At 39.7% G+C, this 15,943-nt stretch overlaps 1 protein-coding gene across 3 annotated transcripts in view; it reads left to right on the top strand.

The window, feature by feature from the left end:
* Nucleotides 1-12,583, top strand: part of ZC3H12B (zinc finger CCCH-type containing 12B) — a 581,452-nt gene extending 568,869 nt beyond the window's left edge. For all 3 annotated transcript variants that reach the window (XM_032846911.1, XM_032846912.1, XM_032846910.1), the window contains exons 4-6: nt 6,329-6,563; nt 7,208-7,314; nt 8,508-12,583. In XM_032846911.1, the coding sequence (XP_032702802.1) occupies nt 6,329-6,563; nt 7,208-7,314; nt 8,508-9,928 (1,763 nt within the window). In that variant the 3' untranslated portion in view covers nt 9,929-12,583. The remainder of the gene's footprint in view (nt 1-6,328; nt 6,564-7,207; nt 7,315-8,507) is intronic.
* The last annotated feature ends 3,360 nt before the right edge of the window (nt 12,584-15,943 follow it).

Genomic DNA, 15,943 nt, shown 5'->3' with positions numbered 1-15,943 from the left:
ATCTCTGAATTTTTCCTCTGTTGGGCATTCCTCCTCCTAGTCATTTTGATGAGAGATGGCTGAGGGGATGTGTAGCTGAATGTATCAACCATGATCCAGGCAGGGTGCACCCTGGAACACTTCTGAGCAATCAGGAGTCCCTACCAAGAAGAAAGAAAAAAGAAAAAAAAGAGGGAGAGATAGGAAGAGACAGACTGAGAAAAAAAAAAAAAAGAAAGAAAAGAAAAAAGAAAAGAAAAGACCCGGTCAGAATGGGTCCCAAAGTTAAAATTTAGAAGGTATGCAAACAAAAACGGACAAACAAGAAGACTGACAAAAATAAATGACAAGAAAAAAAAAAAAAAAAGAACCCAGCCAAAAGGCATCCCAAGTATAAGATTTATATACTATCAGAACAAAAACAAATACGCAGAAACACAGATAGACGAAAAAGATGGGAGGGTGGTTATAAATCCTCAGTGTGGGGCAAAGAAGTTTATTTTGATTCTTCCTGGGTGTATCTTGATATCTTTGTTTAAAGGACTGAACTTTCCCGAAGTAAAGGGGGGTTAAAACTGGTTTATATATAGGGGTAGTATTGATTGGGGAAAGAAGATTACCTTGAATCCTATCTCTGTAAGAATATTAAAAAAATAGAAAAGCAAAACAAAAACACATATGTCTTATGTATCAGAAAAGTTCAAGTTAAAAGGTTATTATAGAATGTGTTGTGCTGAACCTCTCGTTTTGATGGTAAACAGGTTAAAAATTATAAAAAAAAATAAAAAGAACAAGAAAAGTGGGAAGGAATTAAAAATAAAAATTGTATCTATGAAGTATACAGGTTTTAAGGCCATACCAGGAGCTTAATATTTTCTTTCCCCCTGGTAATGGGGTTTTACAGTTTTATGGGGACCCTGTGGTGGTTGTCCTCTTGTGTTTTTGTTTTTGTTTTTGTTTTTGGCTGGTTTTATGGGGGAGGGGCAGTCTTTTTCAGGCAGTCTTTCTAGAGTTGAGTCCTCCTGCCCCTTATTAAGTGGCTGGTCTCTGAGGAAACCAGTTTTTCAGGCTTTTGTTCTCTGGAGGGTGGTTTGGTTTTGTTTTGTTTTCCCTTTGGTGGCTTTTGGCGGTTCTTTGGAGGTTTAGAGGAAAGCAAACTGCACCCAGACCTCAGTCTCAGAGAGAAGGCTCAGTCTGTTCCCCTCTGGCTGGTCCAGAGCACATAAACTCCCCCTCTGCCACTTCCCGCCAGTAGCACATGTCTCCAGCCACAGGGGGTCTCAGGAGCTCCTGCTTGTCTCTGTATCCCACTGTTACTAAAACCATGAGCAATATTAGTCCAGAGAGCTGCTTCCAGTGGCTGCCTTTGCCACAGCTCTTTGGGCAGGTCCAGCCCACTGGAGAGATCTCAACCAGAGAAAGTGCACAGAGATTTTCACTTTGGCCCAGGCTGGGAGTGTTCAGACTCTTGCCAGTCCTAGAAATCACTGGCTAGCACCCACACTGACCTCTCAGGGGAGGATGTGGAGCATGACTCAGACCCTGGTTGTGTTGTGCATGTGCAGAGTGCAAAAGGCTGTGGTTCTAGAGACCCCCAGCTGTCATCCACACCAGATGCTCTCACGTGCATGCTAGTGGCTCAGGGACCATGACCTGGATGCTTCGCAGCACTCTCTTTGGCATGGCATCGGTGGTGGCCATCCTGGGTCTGTGGGTTTGAGCTCATGTGCCCATAACTGCCTGATTCCACCAGTTTCCCCGTAATATCTTTTGCTCTTTTTGAGTGCTTTTAATCATACTCCAAGTTAATGCTGGTCCTCAATCACAGGGCACTCTCATATTGGGGTATTACTTTCCAATGGGTCGCTTATGGTGGCTCCCTACCCCTTTTGTTTATTTTCCGGTATCAGTCTAACATTCCCACTCTGCTTTACCTGTCCACTGGCTTGTCTTCTGCCCCCTGTAAAGATCTAGAAGTGTGTAATCCTACATTTCAGGATGATTTCATGGGTGTTCAGAGTGTTCTGGTAGATAATCATCTCACTTTAGGGGACCAGTTGAAACAGTATCTCCTACTCTTTGCCATATTCCCCCCACCAAAAAAATCATTTATTGTCTTCTTAATTTTGGCCATTCTAACTGACGCAAGGTGGTATCTCAATGTGGTTTTGATTTGAATCATCCTGATAGCTAAAGATGAACATTTTTTCATGTGTCTGTTAGCCATTTGTATTTCTTCTTTGGAGAAGTGTCTGTTCATGTCTTCTGCACATTTTTTGATGTGATTATCTGTTTTGTGTGTGTTGAGTTTGAGGAGTTCTTTATAGATCTTGGATATCAGCCCTTTGTCTGTACTGTCATTTGCCAATACCTTCTCCCATTCCATGAGTTGCCTCTTTGTTTTGTTGACTGTTTCCTTTGCTGAGCAGAAGGTTTTGATCTTGATGAAGTCCTAAAAGTTCATTTTCACTTTTGTTTCCTTTGCCTTTGGAGACATGTGTTGAAAGAAGTTGCTGTGGCTGAAGAAATAGGCTCTTAACTATAGAGAACAAACTGATGGTTACCAGAGGGGAGGTGGGTGAGGGAACAGATTAAATAGGTGATGGGAATTAAGGAGTGCAGTTTTTATGATTTTACCACGTGTTATATGTAAGTATTGAATCACGATATTGTACATCTAAAACTAATATTACACTGTATGTAACTGGAACTTAAACAAAAACTTTTAAAAAAGGGTAAAAAGAACCATATTATCATTTCAGTAGATGCAGAAAAAGTATTTGACAAAGTACAACACCCATTCATCATAAAAACCCTCAACCAAGTAGCTTTAGAGGGAATATATCTCTAAATATTAAAGGCCATGTATGAAAACTACACAGCTAACATGATCCTCAATGGGGGAAAACTGAGAGCTTTCCCCCTAAGGATAGGAAAAAGACATGTATGTCCACAATTATTCAACATAATACTGGAAGTTGTAGCCACAGCAATCAGACAATAAAAAGAAGTAAAAGGCATCCAAATCAGTAAGGAAGAAGTAAATTTTCACTATTTGCAGATGACATGATTACTCTACATAGAAATCCTGAAAACTCTCAAAAAATGCTAGACTGATAAGTGAATTCGGAAATGTTGCAAGATACAAAATCAGTGTACAGAAATCTATTGCATTCCTATACACCCATAATGAAGCAGCAGAAAGAGAGATTAAGAAAAGAATCCTATTTACACTTGCACCAAAAACAATAAGGTACCTAGGAACAAGCCTAACCAAAGAGATATAAGATCTATAGTCTGAAAACTATAGAACACTTATGAAAGAAATTGAGAAAGACACAAAGACACATACTCATGGATTGGAAGAACAAATATTTTTAAGAAGTTTATGCTACTCAAAGCAATCTACACATTTAATGCAATCCTTATCAAAATACAAACAGCATTTTTCAGAGAGCTAGACCAAACAATCTTAAAATTTGTATGGAACCACAAAATATCCTGAAAATCAAAGCAATCTTGAAAACTGAAAACAAGGCTGAAGGCATCACATTTCTGGATTTCAAGTTATGTTATAAAGCTGTCGTAAATAAAACAATATGGTGCTGGCACAAAAATAGACACATAGATCAATGTAGCAGAATAGAAAACCCAGAAGTAAACTCACAATTACATATGGTCGATTACTCTTCAATAAAGCAAGGAAGAATACCTAATGGAAAAAAAACAGTCTCTTCAATAAATGGTGCTGGGAAAATTAGACAGCCACATGCAGAAGAATGAAACTGGACAATTGTCTTACAACATACAAATAAAATGAATTCAAAATAGATGGAAAACTTAAATTTGAAACAGGAATCCATCAGAATTCTAGAGGAGAACACCGGCAGAAGCCTCTCTGACTTATACAACTCAACACCCAGAAAATGAATAATCCAATTAAAAAATGGCAGGACACATGAACAGGCATTCTTTCAAAGAAGACATACAGATGGCCAACAGACACATGAAAGATGTTCAATATGACTCATCTTCAGGGAAATACAAATCAAAACTACAATGAGATATTACTTCATACCTGTCATAATGGCTAAAATTAAAAAAAAAACACAAGAAACAAGTGTTGGTGAGGACATGGAGGAAAAGGAACTCTTGTGCACTTCTGGTAGGAATGTAAACTTGTGTAGTCACTATGGAAAACAGTATGAAATTTCCTCAAAAAGTTAAAAATAGGACTACCCTATCATCCAGTAATCATGCTACCCATAGTTTCACTCTTATGTGGATTTTAAGAAACAAAAAAGACCTTCAAAAGGAAAAAAAAAGAGAGAGAGAGTTAGACAAACCAGAAAAACCCTCTATGTATAGGGAACGCATTGATGGTTACCAGAAGGAAGATGGATGGTATGCATGGGTGAATAGGTGATGAAGAATAAGGAGTGCAATTGTCTTAATGAGCACTGAGTGATGCATGGAATTTTGGAATCACTGTGTTTTACACCTGAAACTAATATAGCACTGTATGTTAACTACACTGGAATTAAAATATAACAAAAAGATGTTTTAATTTCATTTTCTTTCAACAATGAAGGAAAAATCAAATATAGCAATTAATTTATAATAATGTAGCTAATGAGATTATTTGTTTTTATGCCAAAGCAGTTGTAAAGTATAATTTTTAGTACTTCTTTATGAAAGAAGGGACCCACAAAGGCAAACATGTCTAAGGTCCACAAAAGTCATGATGCAGCCCTAATGTCAGTAGGATTACTACATTTGCTTACAACAGTATATGAAGCTAGCTTTTTTTTTAAAGCTAGCTTTTTATAGCATTTGAGAACATAAAGACCCTAGTTCTCTGAGTATCAGCTGTTTGCATGAGGTGCCAAATAAGAAAGAATGCTGGTCCGAATTGTTTTTTGGATCTATCTGTAAGCTTCTGAACAGGGTCCCAACTTCCTTATCCATTTGTCTGTTGAAGGGCATCTTGGTTCTTTCCACAGTTTGGCGACCATGGCTATTGCTGCTATAAACATTGGGGTAAAGATGGCCTTTCTTTTCACTACATCTGTATCTTTGGGGTAAATGCCCAGTAGTGCAATTGCAGGGTCATAGGGAAGCTCTATTTTTAATTTCTTGAGGAATCTCCACACTGTTTTCCAAAGTGGCTGCACCAACTTGCGTTCCCACCAACAGTGTAAGAGGGTTCCCCTTTCTCCACATCCTATCCAACACATGTTGTTTCCTGTCTTGCTAATTTTGGCCATTCTAAGTGGTGTAAGGTGGTATCTCAATGTGGTTTTAATTTGAATCTCCCTGATGGCTAGTGATGATGAACATTTTTTCATGTGTCTGATAGCCATTTGTATGTCTTCATTGGAGAAGTGTCTGTTCATATCTTCTGCCCATTTTTTTATATGATTGTCTGTTTTGTGTGTGTTGAGTTTGAGGAGTTCTTTATAGATCCTGGATATCAACCTTTTGTCTGTACTGTCATTTGCAAATATCTTCTCCCATTCTGTGGGTTGCCTCTTTGTTTTGTTGACTGTTTGCTGTGCAGAAGCTTTTGATCTTGATGAAGTCCCAAAAATTCATTTTCACTTTTGTTTCCTTTGCCTTTGGAGACATATCTTGAAAGAAGTTGCTGTGGCCGATATTGAAGAGGTTACTGCCTATATTCTCCTCTAGGATTCTGATGGATTCCTGTCTCACGTTGAGGTCTTTAATCCATTTTGAGTTTATCTTTGTGTATGGTGTAAGAGAATGGTCGAGTTTCAACTTCATCTGAGAGTGGATCCTGGCCCTGCTCAAGCCCAGCTTGTAAACTTTCTTTCGTTAGCAATTAAGAAACCAAAAGGAAAGGGGGTCAGTACTCAACATGCTACAGCTTTGTTTTTTCCTTAGTTGTGGCTTTCCTTCAGGCAGAAGGCAAAAATGTAACTCCCACAGAGTGATGCTTTACCCTCCTCCTGACAGACATATCTTCAGCATACTGCTCTGTTTTCTTCAGCAGGCAAAAGCTGCTGCTTCCTCCAAAGGGCAAATCAGTCAACAAGAATGGTAGGGTATCAGTGCTATTTCTCACTCTTCATGGTAGTTTTTTAATGTCATTGAATGTCATTGAATCCAGTTCTTTCACTTTATGGAAAACTGAAGTCTGAAGGAGAAGGTGACTTGCCTGAGGTCACAATCCAAATTTGTGTCATAGCCAGGAATAGAAACCACTTTCTCTCTAAGGGCAAATAACATATGCATTTAGTACCAACTTTTATATTTGTAATATGAGGATAATGTTGTTAATTTCCAAAGATGGTTTCTACTGTGTGGCATATAATCTATATTTTGACAGATCAAGATATCCTACGTAAACTGGAGAAAGAAAAGATTCTTGTCTTCACACCATCCCGAAGGGTCCAGGGCAGGAGAGTTGTCTGTTATGATGACCGGTTCATAGTCAAATTGGCTTTCGATTCCGACGGCATCATTGTATCTAATGATAACTACCGAGACCTTCAAGTTGAAAAGCCAGAATGGAAGAAGTTTATAGAGGAGCGATTGCTGATGTATTCTTTTGTGAATGACAAGTACGTTGTTTTCAATAGGCTCTGAATAGACTAAATCCAAGTTGCACTAGGAATAGATTATTTCATTTCAATAAAAATTTACTGAACACTTACTGTGTACTGTGTATTATGCTGATTGCCATAGGGATAAGAGGTTGAATAAGAAACAGGACTCACCCTTAAAAGAGGCTCAAAGTGTAGTGGAGAAGAGAAAGAAAGAGAGACACAATGTGTTGTGATAAGCAGTATGGTTAGAGTTTTTAAAGTTGCTACATGAAATGATAGGAAAAAGCCTCAAACAAGAGATGACATTTGAGATGAAGTTTACAAACAGAAGAAAGGGGACTACTGGGTGTTATAGGTAAAGAGAACATCATGAATAAAGCTATAAAGATGTGAAAGTGAGTCTCATGTTGGGGAGCCACCAGGAATGCCAGTATGGTTGAAACGTAATCCACAGAAGATACGCTGGAAAAATCATCTTTTGTGTGTGTGTGTGTGTTCAAGTGAGAATGGAGGGAAGAACTGCTGGCCTAGTTTAAGGCAGAAAGGGCAGTTAGAAGGCTGTGACAATAGTATAGGTAAGGAGTACTGAAGGTCTGAACTCCTGAAGTGGGGGTGAGGATAGAAAGGAAGATGTTTACCTCTTGCTTGTTTGCTTTCAGATTTATGCCTCCAGATGATCCTTTAGGACGCCATGGCCCAAATCTTGAAAATTTCTTGAGAAAGAGACCTGTTGTTCCAGAGCACAAGAAGCAACCATGCCCTTATGGTGAGTACCTATATGCAGAACTGAGTTCTATACTAAGGGAAACATAAGGACTATATGAATACTTACTTCTCAAAGGTTTCCCTTTCGAATGGAAAATCTTATCTTGTCCACTTCCTGGGAGTTTAAGTCTGTGACTTTATGTATTCTCAGTTAGGCATTTAAAGAAACATCTTATAAACCACATGAAGGAAAGGTAACTAGAATTGAAGGAAAGATTAGTTGTCACTCATTTAAATAATGCAGGCGCTCTAGCTGCCTCCATCCTGACCAGTGTTGCTGGAGGCAGGGAAATGCAGAAACCCACATGGCCTATGGAAGCAGAAAGGGCAAAGCCAAATTGGATTTGGCCACAGGAAGGACGTATCTCTCAAGCAGGTGATTGCACTCTCTGTCAACTAATAATACTCTTTTCTTCAGTTCTGTATTTTCCAGTTTGCCTTCAAACTTCATTTTCATTTGCTCTTTTAAAATATAGTTTTCTAGAGTGCTTTTATGATCTTACACAAGTCCCTCTGACACAAAGTTTGTAAGCCTAACAGTGCAACATAAGCTGCCTGGTCTGAGGCTACTTTGCATGTTCACTCTTTTTGGATAATCATTTATTTATGGGACGTCTTGGGTTTTTTCTTTTTATCAATTAACATTTATTTAAATTATATAGTATTTTCATGTTCATTATCGTCATTTAATCTTCACAATGACCATATAATATAGGCATAATTATGAACTTTTTTTACAGAAGAGGAAATTGAGGCTCAGAAGGTAAAGTCACTTATGAAGGTTACATGGCTAGTAAGCGACAAAGCTGGAATTGAAACACAGGTCTGACTGGCTTCCAAGCCTATGCTTTTTGCATTGTACTATGCTGCCTGCTGCTATCCTACACCACCTCAGCATGCAGGTTATGCCTAGGCAAAGTTGTGAATTACAGGAAAATGAAGGCTGTTCAACTGCTCAGTTCTTAGCTTTTACACTGTGGTTTCCTCCCCAGCTTTCCACTTCTTCCCACTCCCCTCACAGTGTGTGATGCCTCCTTGATGTTGTCCTGCCTCTCTCATCTTTGGGGACAGTTAATTTTCTTCTTTAAGCCCAAACACTAAAACTCTTACTTGAGTAACCAGATTGTTACAACAGTTTCTGACAGATTTGCACCAGTATGAGAGAGAGTCTTACCCCAAGGCATTATTTTTCAGGCAAAAAATGCACCTATGGCCACAAGTGCAAATACTACCATCCGGAGCGGGCCAACCAACCACAGCGTTCGGTGGCTGATGAGCTCCGCATCAGTGCCAAACTGTCCACAGTGAAAACCGTGAGTGAAGGCACCCTGGGCAAGTGCGGCACAGGGATGTCTAGTGCCAAAGGTGAGACAACCTCAGAAGTCAAACGTGTGGCCCCCAAGCGCCAATCAGATCCCAGCATCCGGTCCATGGCTGTGGAGCCCGAGGAATGGGTGTCCATTGCCCGTAAGCCTGAGGCCAGCTCTGTCCCCTCACTTGTGACTGCCCTAAGTGTCCCCACAATCCCACCCCCTAAAAGCCATGCAGTGAGTGCACTCAACACCCGTTCAGCCAGCAGCCCGGTGCCAGGATCCTCTCATTTCTCCCACCAGAAGGCCTCACTGGAGCACATGGCCAGCATGCAGTACCCCCCGATCCTGGTTACCAACAGCCATGGGACCCCTATTAGCTATGCTGATCAATACTCAAAGTTTGAGTCCTTGGGGGACCATGGCTACTATTCAGTGTTAGGCGACTTCTCCAAACTGAACATCAATAGCATGCATAATCGAGAGTACTACATGGCTGAAGCAGACCGAGGGGTATATGCCCGAAATCCCAGCCTCTGTCCTGACAACCGTATGAGCCATACCAGGAATGACAACTATTCCTCTTACAACAATCTATACTTGGCTGTAGCTGATAGTCATCCTGAAGGCAGTTTGAAGCTACATCGCTCCGCATCTCAGAACCGTCTTCAGCCTTTTCCTCATGGTTACCATGACGCCTTAACGCGAGCACAGAGCTATGGCCCAGAGGATTCTAAACAAGCCCCCCACAAGCAGTCAGTTTCCCACTTAGTTTTGCAAGCCCAGCACCCAGCAACTGGAGCCTGCTCCAGCTGTCCTGGAGACTACCCTATGCCTCCCAATATCCATCCTGGGGCAACCCCTCAGCCAGGACGTGCCCTTGTAATGACTCGGATGGACAGCATTTCTGACTCCCGCCTCTATGAGAGCAACCCCATGAGGCAAAGACGACCTCCTCTGTGCCGGGAACAACATGCCAGCTGGGATCCATTGCCCAGTGTAACTGATTCCTATGGGTACCACTCCTATCCCTTGAGTAACAGCCTCATGCAACCATGCTATGAGCCAGTTATGGTACGGAGCGTGCCTGAAAAGATGGAACAGCTTTGGAGGAATCCTTGGGTTGGAATGTGCAATGATAACAGGGAGCATATGATCCCAGAGCACCAGTATCAGACTTATAAGAACCTCTGTAATATTTTCCCTTCAAACATCGTCCTTGCAGTGATGGAGAAGAATCCCCACACTGCAGATGCCCAACAACTGGCAGCTTTGATTGTTTCTAAGCTTAGGGCTGCTCGTTGACATGACATAGGACTTATTCCTTTATACAAAAATAAATATTAATATTAATAATGCACTAATACTATGATAATAATAACAAACAATTTTGTGTTGCGCTTTACAAGTTACAATGTTTATGTTATTTGAAGCGCAAAACAGCCCTGTATGGTAAATCTTACTAATGTCTTATTTTCTAGAAAAGGAAACTAAATCTCACTGAGATTAAGTTACTTGCCAAGATCACACTGCTAGCAAGTGACCAAACCAGGACTCATACTCAAGTCCTCTGACTCCAAGTCCCATGCTTTTTCGCACGGCACCATGCAATGGAGGACAAAACTCAGGGGAAGAGGTCTAAATACAAGAAACTCCCAAGGGATTCCATTACCAATGCTTTCTTAATCACATTCTACATTACAAAGTATTGATAATATATCTAATTTAGAGAGCAGGATCAAATCACATGTTGAATTAATCTTTTGGGATTTTTAATAGGATATTTAAAGCTATTTAAAAGTAAATGCATAAATTATTGCATGAATATCTGACCATTCAATATCTTTACTAACCAAGCTACAGGGTCACATCAAGGCTTCTAGAGATATATTTCAAACCTACTGTTAACAACTATAGTGCATGTATAACTGTAAATATTTAGTTTGAGATGTTTGTGTATCTCCATATAACCTTTTATATAGTGATGATAAGAAAAGCTCTGCACAGTCCTTAGTCTACAGTTGTATAGCTCACGAATCCAACTTGATTTTATGTCACATTTCATAGTTTCAACTAGTTTTGAAAGTGAAATTACATGCCAATATTTGAATATTGTTTTCTTAGACATCAGAGCATACTAGCTCTATTTTCTTTGCACTTTTTACTTGTCAACAGTTACTGATAGTTCTTAGCTTTTAAGTCTCTTCACCTTAGCAAATTAGGGATCAGATTACAGCTTTCTTCTTCAGAGGAGCTGATGGATAAGCTCAAGTTCTAAGCATAGCAGGTGTGTGCTAGACAAGCACAGAAAAGTTTGAGAGGACCAAGGGATTTACTACCAGACTCCACGTCCCTTTTCCCAGGGGTGATGGTCAAACTTGTGCAGCATTACATGATGGACACAAAAGCTGCACTCAAAGAGAGTCTAATGGATACTCTGTAGACTTCTGACCTATGCAGTATTCCACATAAAAGGATAAAATGTAATGGAGGACAGTGCACAGACATGTAATCCACTTTCTTCTGCTGTCTACCCTTTGGGCAATAAGGTCAATAATTGATGGAACAGAATTTCTTTAGGAAATAAAACCAGGGGATTTTCTAAGTGGAAAAAGGCAGCTCACAAAAGGGGTTGCTACATCTTTGCTAATAGCTGGTTCAGTTATGCACTTCAAATACATGCAAAGAGGATGCACTTATCCTTAGATAATTCTTAAATGCATTACTAAACACTGCAGGACTTTGGGTTGGCACCATTTGTGCAACTAGTATCTTGCTCAGGGTGGAAACCTTTGTAGCTAAATGCCTCTAAAAGAGGCATTTATTTTTTTAAGCCGTACTAAATGAACCCCTTTTTTAATCCATTGTATATTAAACATTTTGGACCATGACCTACTCACTACTTCTTGAGATGGAACTTGCTAATTTCTATGAATTTTTTTTTGTCATGAAAGTTGAGAAGGCCTGGAGTAGGTCTTTTGTGTGACACTGCCTATAAATGTTTCTTACTGTGAAACATTCCACATGTGAGGCTGTAGTCAGGGTTGTTTTTGGTTGTTTGATAATGGCTTGCATGCTGCTTTTTGGCTTTCTGTCTCTGTCCTTGTTGACCAAAACTGCATTTCAACCAGCATTTCTCTTCAGTTAATCACAGCTTCATATTCATCTTCTACCCTCTGATCTTTCTGTTCCCCAGCATATTGAGGTGTAAAAGTATTTTCTGTCAGGTATAAAATAGAGAGTGACAGTTGCCACTGAAGTGTTTGCAATTCACACAGTTTCACCCAAATTTCACACAAATACCATTTCCTATCTTCAACTTCTTGGACCTCCTGAATCTGTCCCATGTCTAAATCAGGGTATTTGAAAATCTTAGATGACTGTACTGCCTTTGTGCCAGTTCATCTTCCTACCACAATCATCAATGGTACCACAGTATCCACTAGTTGCGAAATTTACAGGGAAGCACATGGTTTATCTTGTCAGCTGCAATTTATCTTGAACATGTTCATGTTTAGTACTCAGAAAAACTGTAGACTCCTCCCAACACAAGAAATATTTTAGGGCAGCATATGTATTTTTTATTTTCAAAAAAACAATTGTCATTCTTCTTATAAAATGTGTATGAACTGAAGTAACAAAAAGCAATGCCTAATTAACCATAAATGACCTTTTGTTGATACAAATTATATCTTTTTTCCCTGATTGTATAAAAAACAAGTGTACAAAACTGATAATAAACTAAGTTAGGTAACTGACTTTCACCATGATGTTTCTGGCATTGTGTGTCACAGGAAAGCAGCCTGGGAGGTCATGAGTAAGCTATTTCCAAAGAGCAAGCTTCTTTATTACTATGCACACAGCTATTGTGTGTACAGTTTCAAGCATTATTTTGCATAAGTTCTCTTTAGCCTATTAAATTTAATATGTCCCTGCAAAGGGAATTTTGTGTCAAAAGTGTTTAAGAAGCATAAATATATGAATGCGTAAATCTAGCATGGTTTTTAGTGAAGTTATTAGAAAAACATTTTCTCTATATGGAGTTCTGCATACTTCTTGACTTTTTCCATTTTGTTTGTAATTATAAAACAAGAAATAGAAAGAAGCATTGGGACCTTCTCAGCTCTCCTGCTAATAAAATCAGGCTTCCTTTCTAGGGTTAAGCATGTGTCCTGCAGAATACTTACCTCTAAGCACTCAGCAAGAATTACTGCACAGTGTGCTGTGTGGTTCCAAGGACCAGTATATTTTGCAAGAGGTGCTTTGTACTTCTAATTTTTTTCACTAAATTTCTGAATTCATAGCAAGTCTGTGCCTGCTCAGGCCTTAGATTTTGTAGATTTTGTGATTTTTTTTCTCTTTTTGTGATTTTGTTGTTATTTTTATTTCAACCTGAAGAAGTGTGATTCTGGAGTGGCATGGTCAATCCAGTTACAAGAGCCCTTTCAAGGTAGCATATAGCCATTGCACTGTCTCTTAAAATGCAAAGTATGGAAGGGAGAATGACAGATGCCTTATGGAAAAGGTCTGTAAAAGTTTTCTTTCTTCTAAGTAAGAATATAAATATAAGTACTCTCTCTCTCTTAATCTCTCTCTCTGCTAGTTTCCAGAACTATGAAAATCTACTTTTCTATTTGAGAATAAATTATCTTTATACAGCAATTCAAACATCAATACACATTAACCTTTGCCACTGAACTTTCTTCTAACATAGAAGAGTTCATTTTGAGAGGCGCTCTGTTACTGTTCTATCTATGCTGTTAGTACGGGACTTTGTACAATTGCCCTTTCCGAGGGCCAACACTTTCAATACACTTTTACTCTGTGAACCAGGTCTGAGACTGCACAGGGAAAATAACGTTAAGCTATCCAAAGAGCCCTGCTCATGTGTCCTCCTAATTCTTCTCTGCGTTCCCCTAGTTTTCTTCTCCTCACGTCTGACACTGAGGAGGGCATAGTCTTAAACTGAAGTGGCAATACAGTTTGTTCTCACTGGAAACCAAACCAGTATTTTTTGGGAACCTGCTTGTCTATAGTAGTTGATGCCTTTGAAAAGACTCAGCATATTAAATGTCTATCATATTGTAGCTAGCTATATACATAGGCAGATTGACTATTTCTAGTCCTGATTTGTATATCACTGAGCTATAGTAGTTTGCTTTATCCATTTGTGGGATTAAACAAATACTGTTTAATGGTTGTAAACTTTTATAAAACCGCTTTGGGTTTTTTGTTTGACCCAAACATAATGTAAGTCTCAATGACAAAAATACACAAAGCCAACCAGAGGTGAGTGAAAATATATCCCGTCCCCAGTTTTGTCTACCCCTATAATGCAGGTGCAGTGCTTTGCAATGTTCTCACTAGCATGAATGTGCTATGACTACCTAATGAGGTTTTAATTGGTTTCACCTATAATCATGACTGAAAATGCTGTATCATTGATGAGAATGAACTGTAACACATTTATTTTCTGCATAAACTATTTGTCTACTAACTACTAATGGCTGTGTTTCTTTAAGAACATCAACAACAAAAGCCATACCACACCGACCTACACACATACTCTAGATCTCTTCTAAAAACCTCATTTTTTTGCCTTTGGGGAATTTCAATAAAAACTTGAAACTACAAGAAAAAAAAATCTGTCCTTGGGACTTGCAAGAAGAGAGTTCTCCCCAATGAGTTCAATCTGAATTTTATCACAGTAAGCAAATGCCTTCCTTTCTCTTTGTATACTAAAGAAGCTTCAAGTGTTACTCATCTGGTGTTTCTCATAGGCCTGGACTGGGCCAAGCCTCCACTCATAGGTCAGAACTAGATGGAGGGCTCAGGGCCCAGATTAGTTTCTTCCCTGAATAGCCTTAGGGCCACAGAAATATCATGTGCTGGGCATTAACCAAAATATCAGCGCTCGAAGCAGCCTGGCACCCTATACTTTGCAGAGAAATCACTGGTGGAATGCTCAGCTGCATCAACTCCATCAGGTTATAGGTGTGGGAACTGAGGATCCAAGAATTAAAGAGATTTGATTAAGGCTTAACAAGGAGGTAATGGCAAAGCCATGGACTGGAACTTCAGGCCTCCTTGCTCCCAGGCCAGTGGGCTCTTTTTTTTTTTTAAGATTTTATTTATTTATTTGACAGACAGAGATCACAAGTAGGCACAGAGGCAGGCAGAGAGAGAGGAGGAAGCAGGCTTCCTGCTGAGCAGAGCCTGATGCAAGGCTTGATCCCAGGACCCTGGGATCATGACCTGAGCCAAAGGCAGAGGCTTTAACCCACTGAGCCACCCAGGCGCCCCACCAGTGAGCTCTTTATTACGGTGATGTCTGCTCTTCCCTCATGCTTTTCAGAAGCTTCCTACTCCCAACCTAACCTCCCCACCCCCACCCCCTGAACAATCCAAGTCAGTCCCATTCTAAGGGCAGAGATGACCACAGTTGCTACATGAAAGCCCAGCCTGAGACTTTGGAAGGGGCTATTCATAAACCTGAGAATATTTCTCTCTTTTATCATCCTTTTGGGACTAAGAGTGCTCATCTCTCCCTATCCTTTTCCTTTTTCCTCTATTACTCAGGAATATATGTAATTAAGTTCTTATTGAGTACCAAATATGGACCTGGCCTATACTGGACTAGGGAGAGACAGAAGAGGAATAAACAGTTCCTAGCTTCTGGAACTTACACTTTCATGAGGAAATAAGGCACACTTACAGAATAAGTTAATAAATTAAGATTTTCTTGGAGAGCAATGGCAGACTGAGTGTTGGAGGGAGTGATAACAATAGAATTCCAAGAGGGGACAACTGATTATTCAGTGCCTCTCTAATCGTAGGTGAGAAATCAACTAGTTTGACCATTCCTCTCGCTAGCTTAACTCTCTGACCTCACGACTTAAAATGTTCCAGTTATCCTGGACCCTTCACTGGTGTCCCAACATGCCATGCTTTTTCTTTATCCCCTCCAGACTTTTACCTTACTTCTACTCTTTGTTCTCACTAACTTACTTTTGAAAACTCACTGCTAATATCACCTCCTTTATTAAGCTGCGCCACCTCCTTGATCACGTTTTGTTGATCCTTACCTACAGTGGGCCTTGTAGGCATTTTGAACAATCCTTAGTGCTTGTCATTCTGTTACAACTATGTTGGCATGCAGACTCCTGTCCAAATAAAGGAGTTCCTTAGAAGCAGAAACCATGTTCTTCATCACTTCATCTGAATTATCAGAAGAGGTGACTCTCAATTATTGTCACTGAATAACAATATAATATATACTCCCTTCCCTTGATCCCCAACTCTTGCTCCCCAGTTAAATGT

This window comes from Lontra canadensis, unplaced genomic scaffold (genome assembly GCF_010015895.1).
Source record: "Lontra canadensis isolate GAN:19392208 unplaced genomic scaffold, GSC_riverotter_1.0 scaffold183, whole genome shotgun sequence".
Classification (NCBI taxonomy): Eukaryota; Metazoa; Chordata; class Mammalia; order Carnivora; family Mustelidae; genus Lontra; species Lontra canadensis.
The sequence above is the reverse complement of the archived record's forward strand: the minus strand, read 5'-3'. Positions and strand labels throughout refer to the sequence as shown.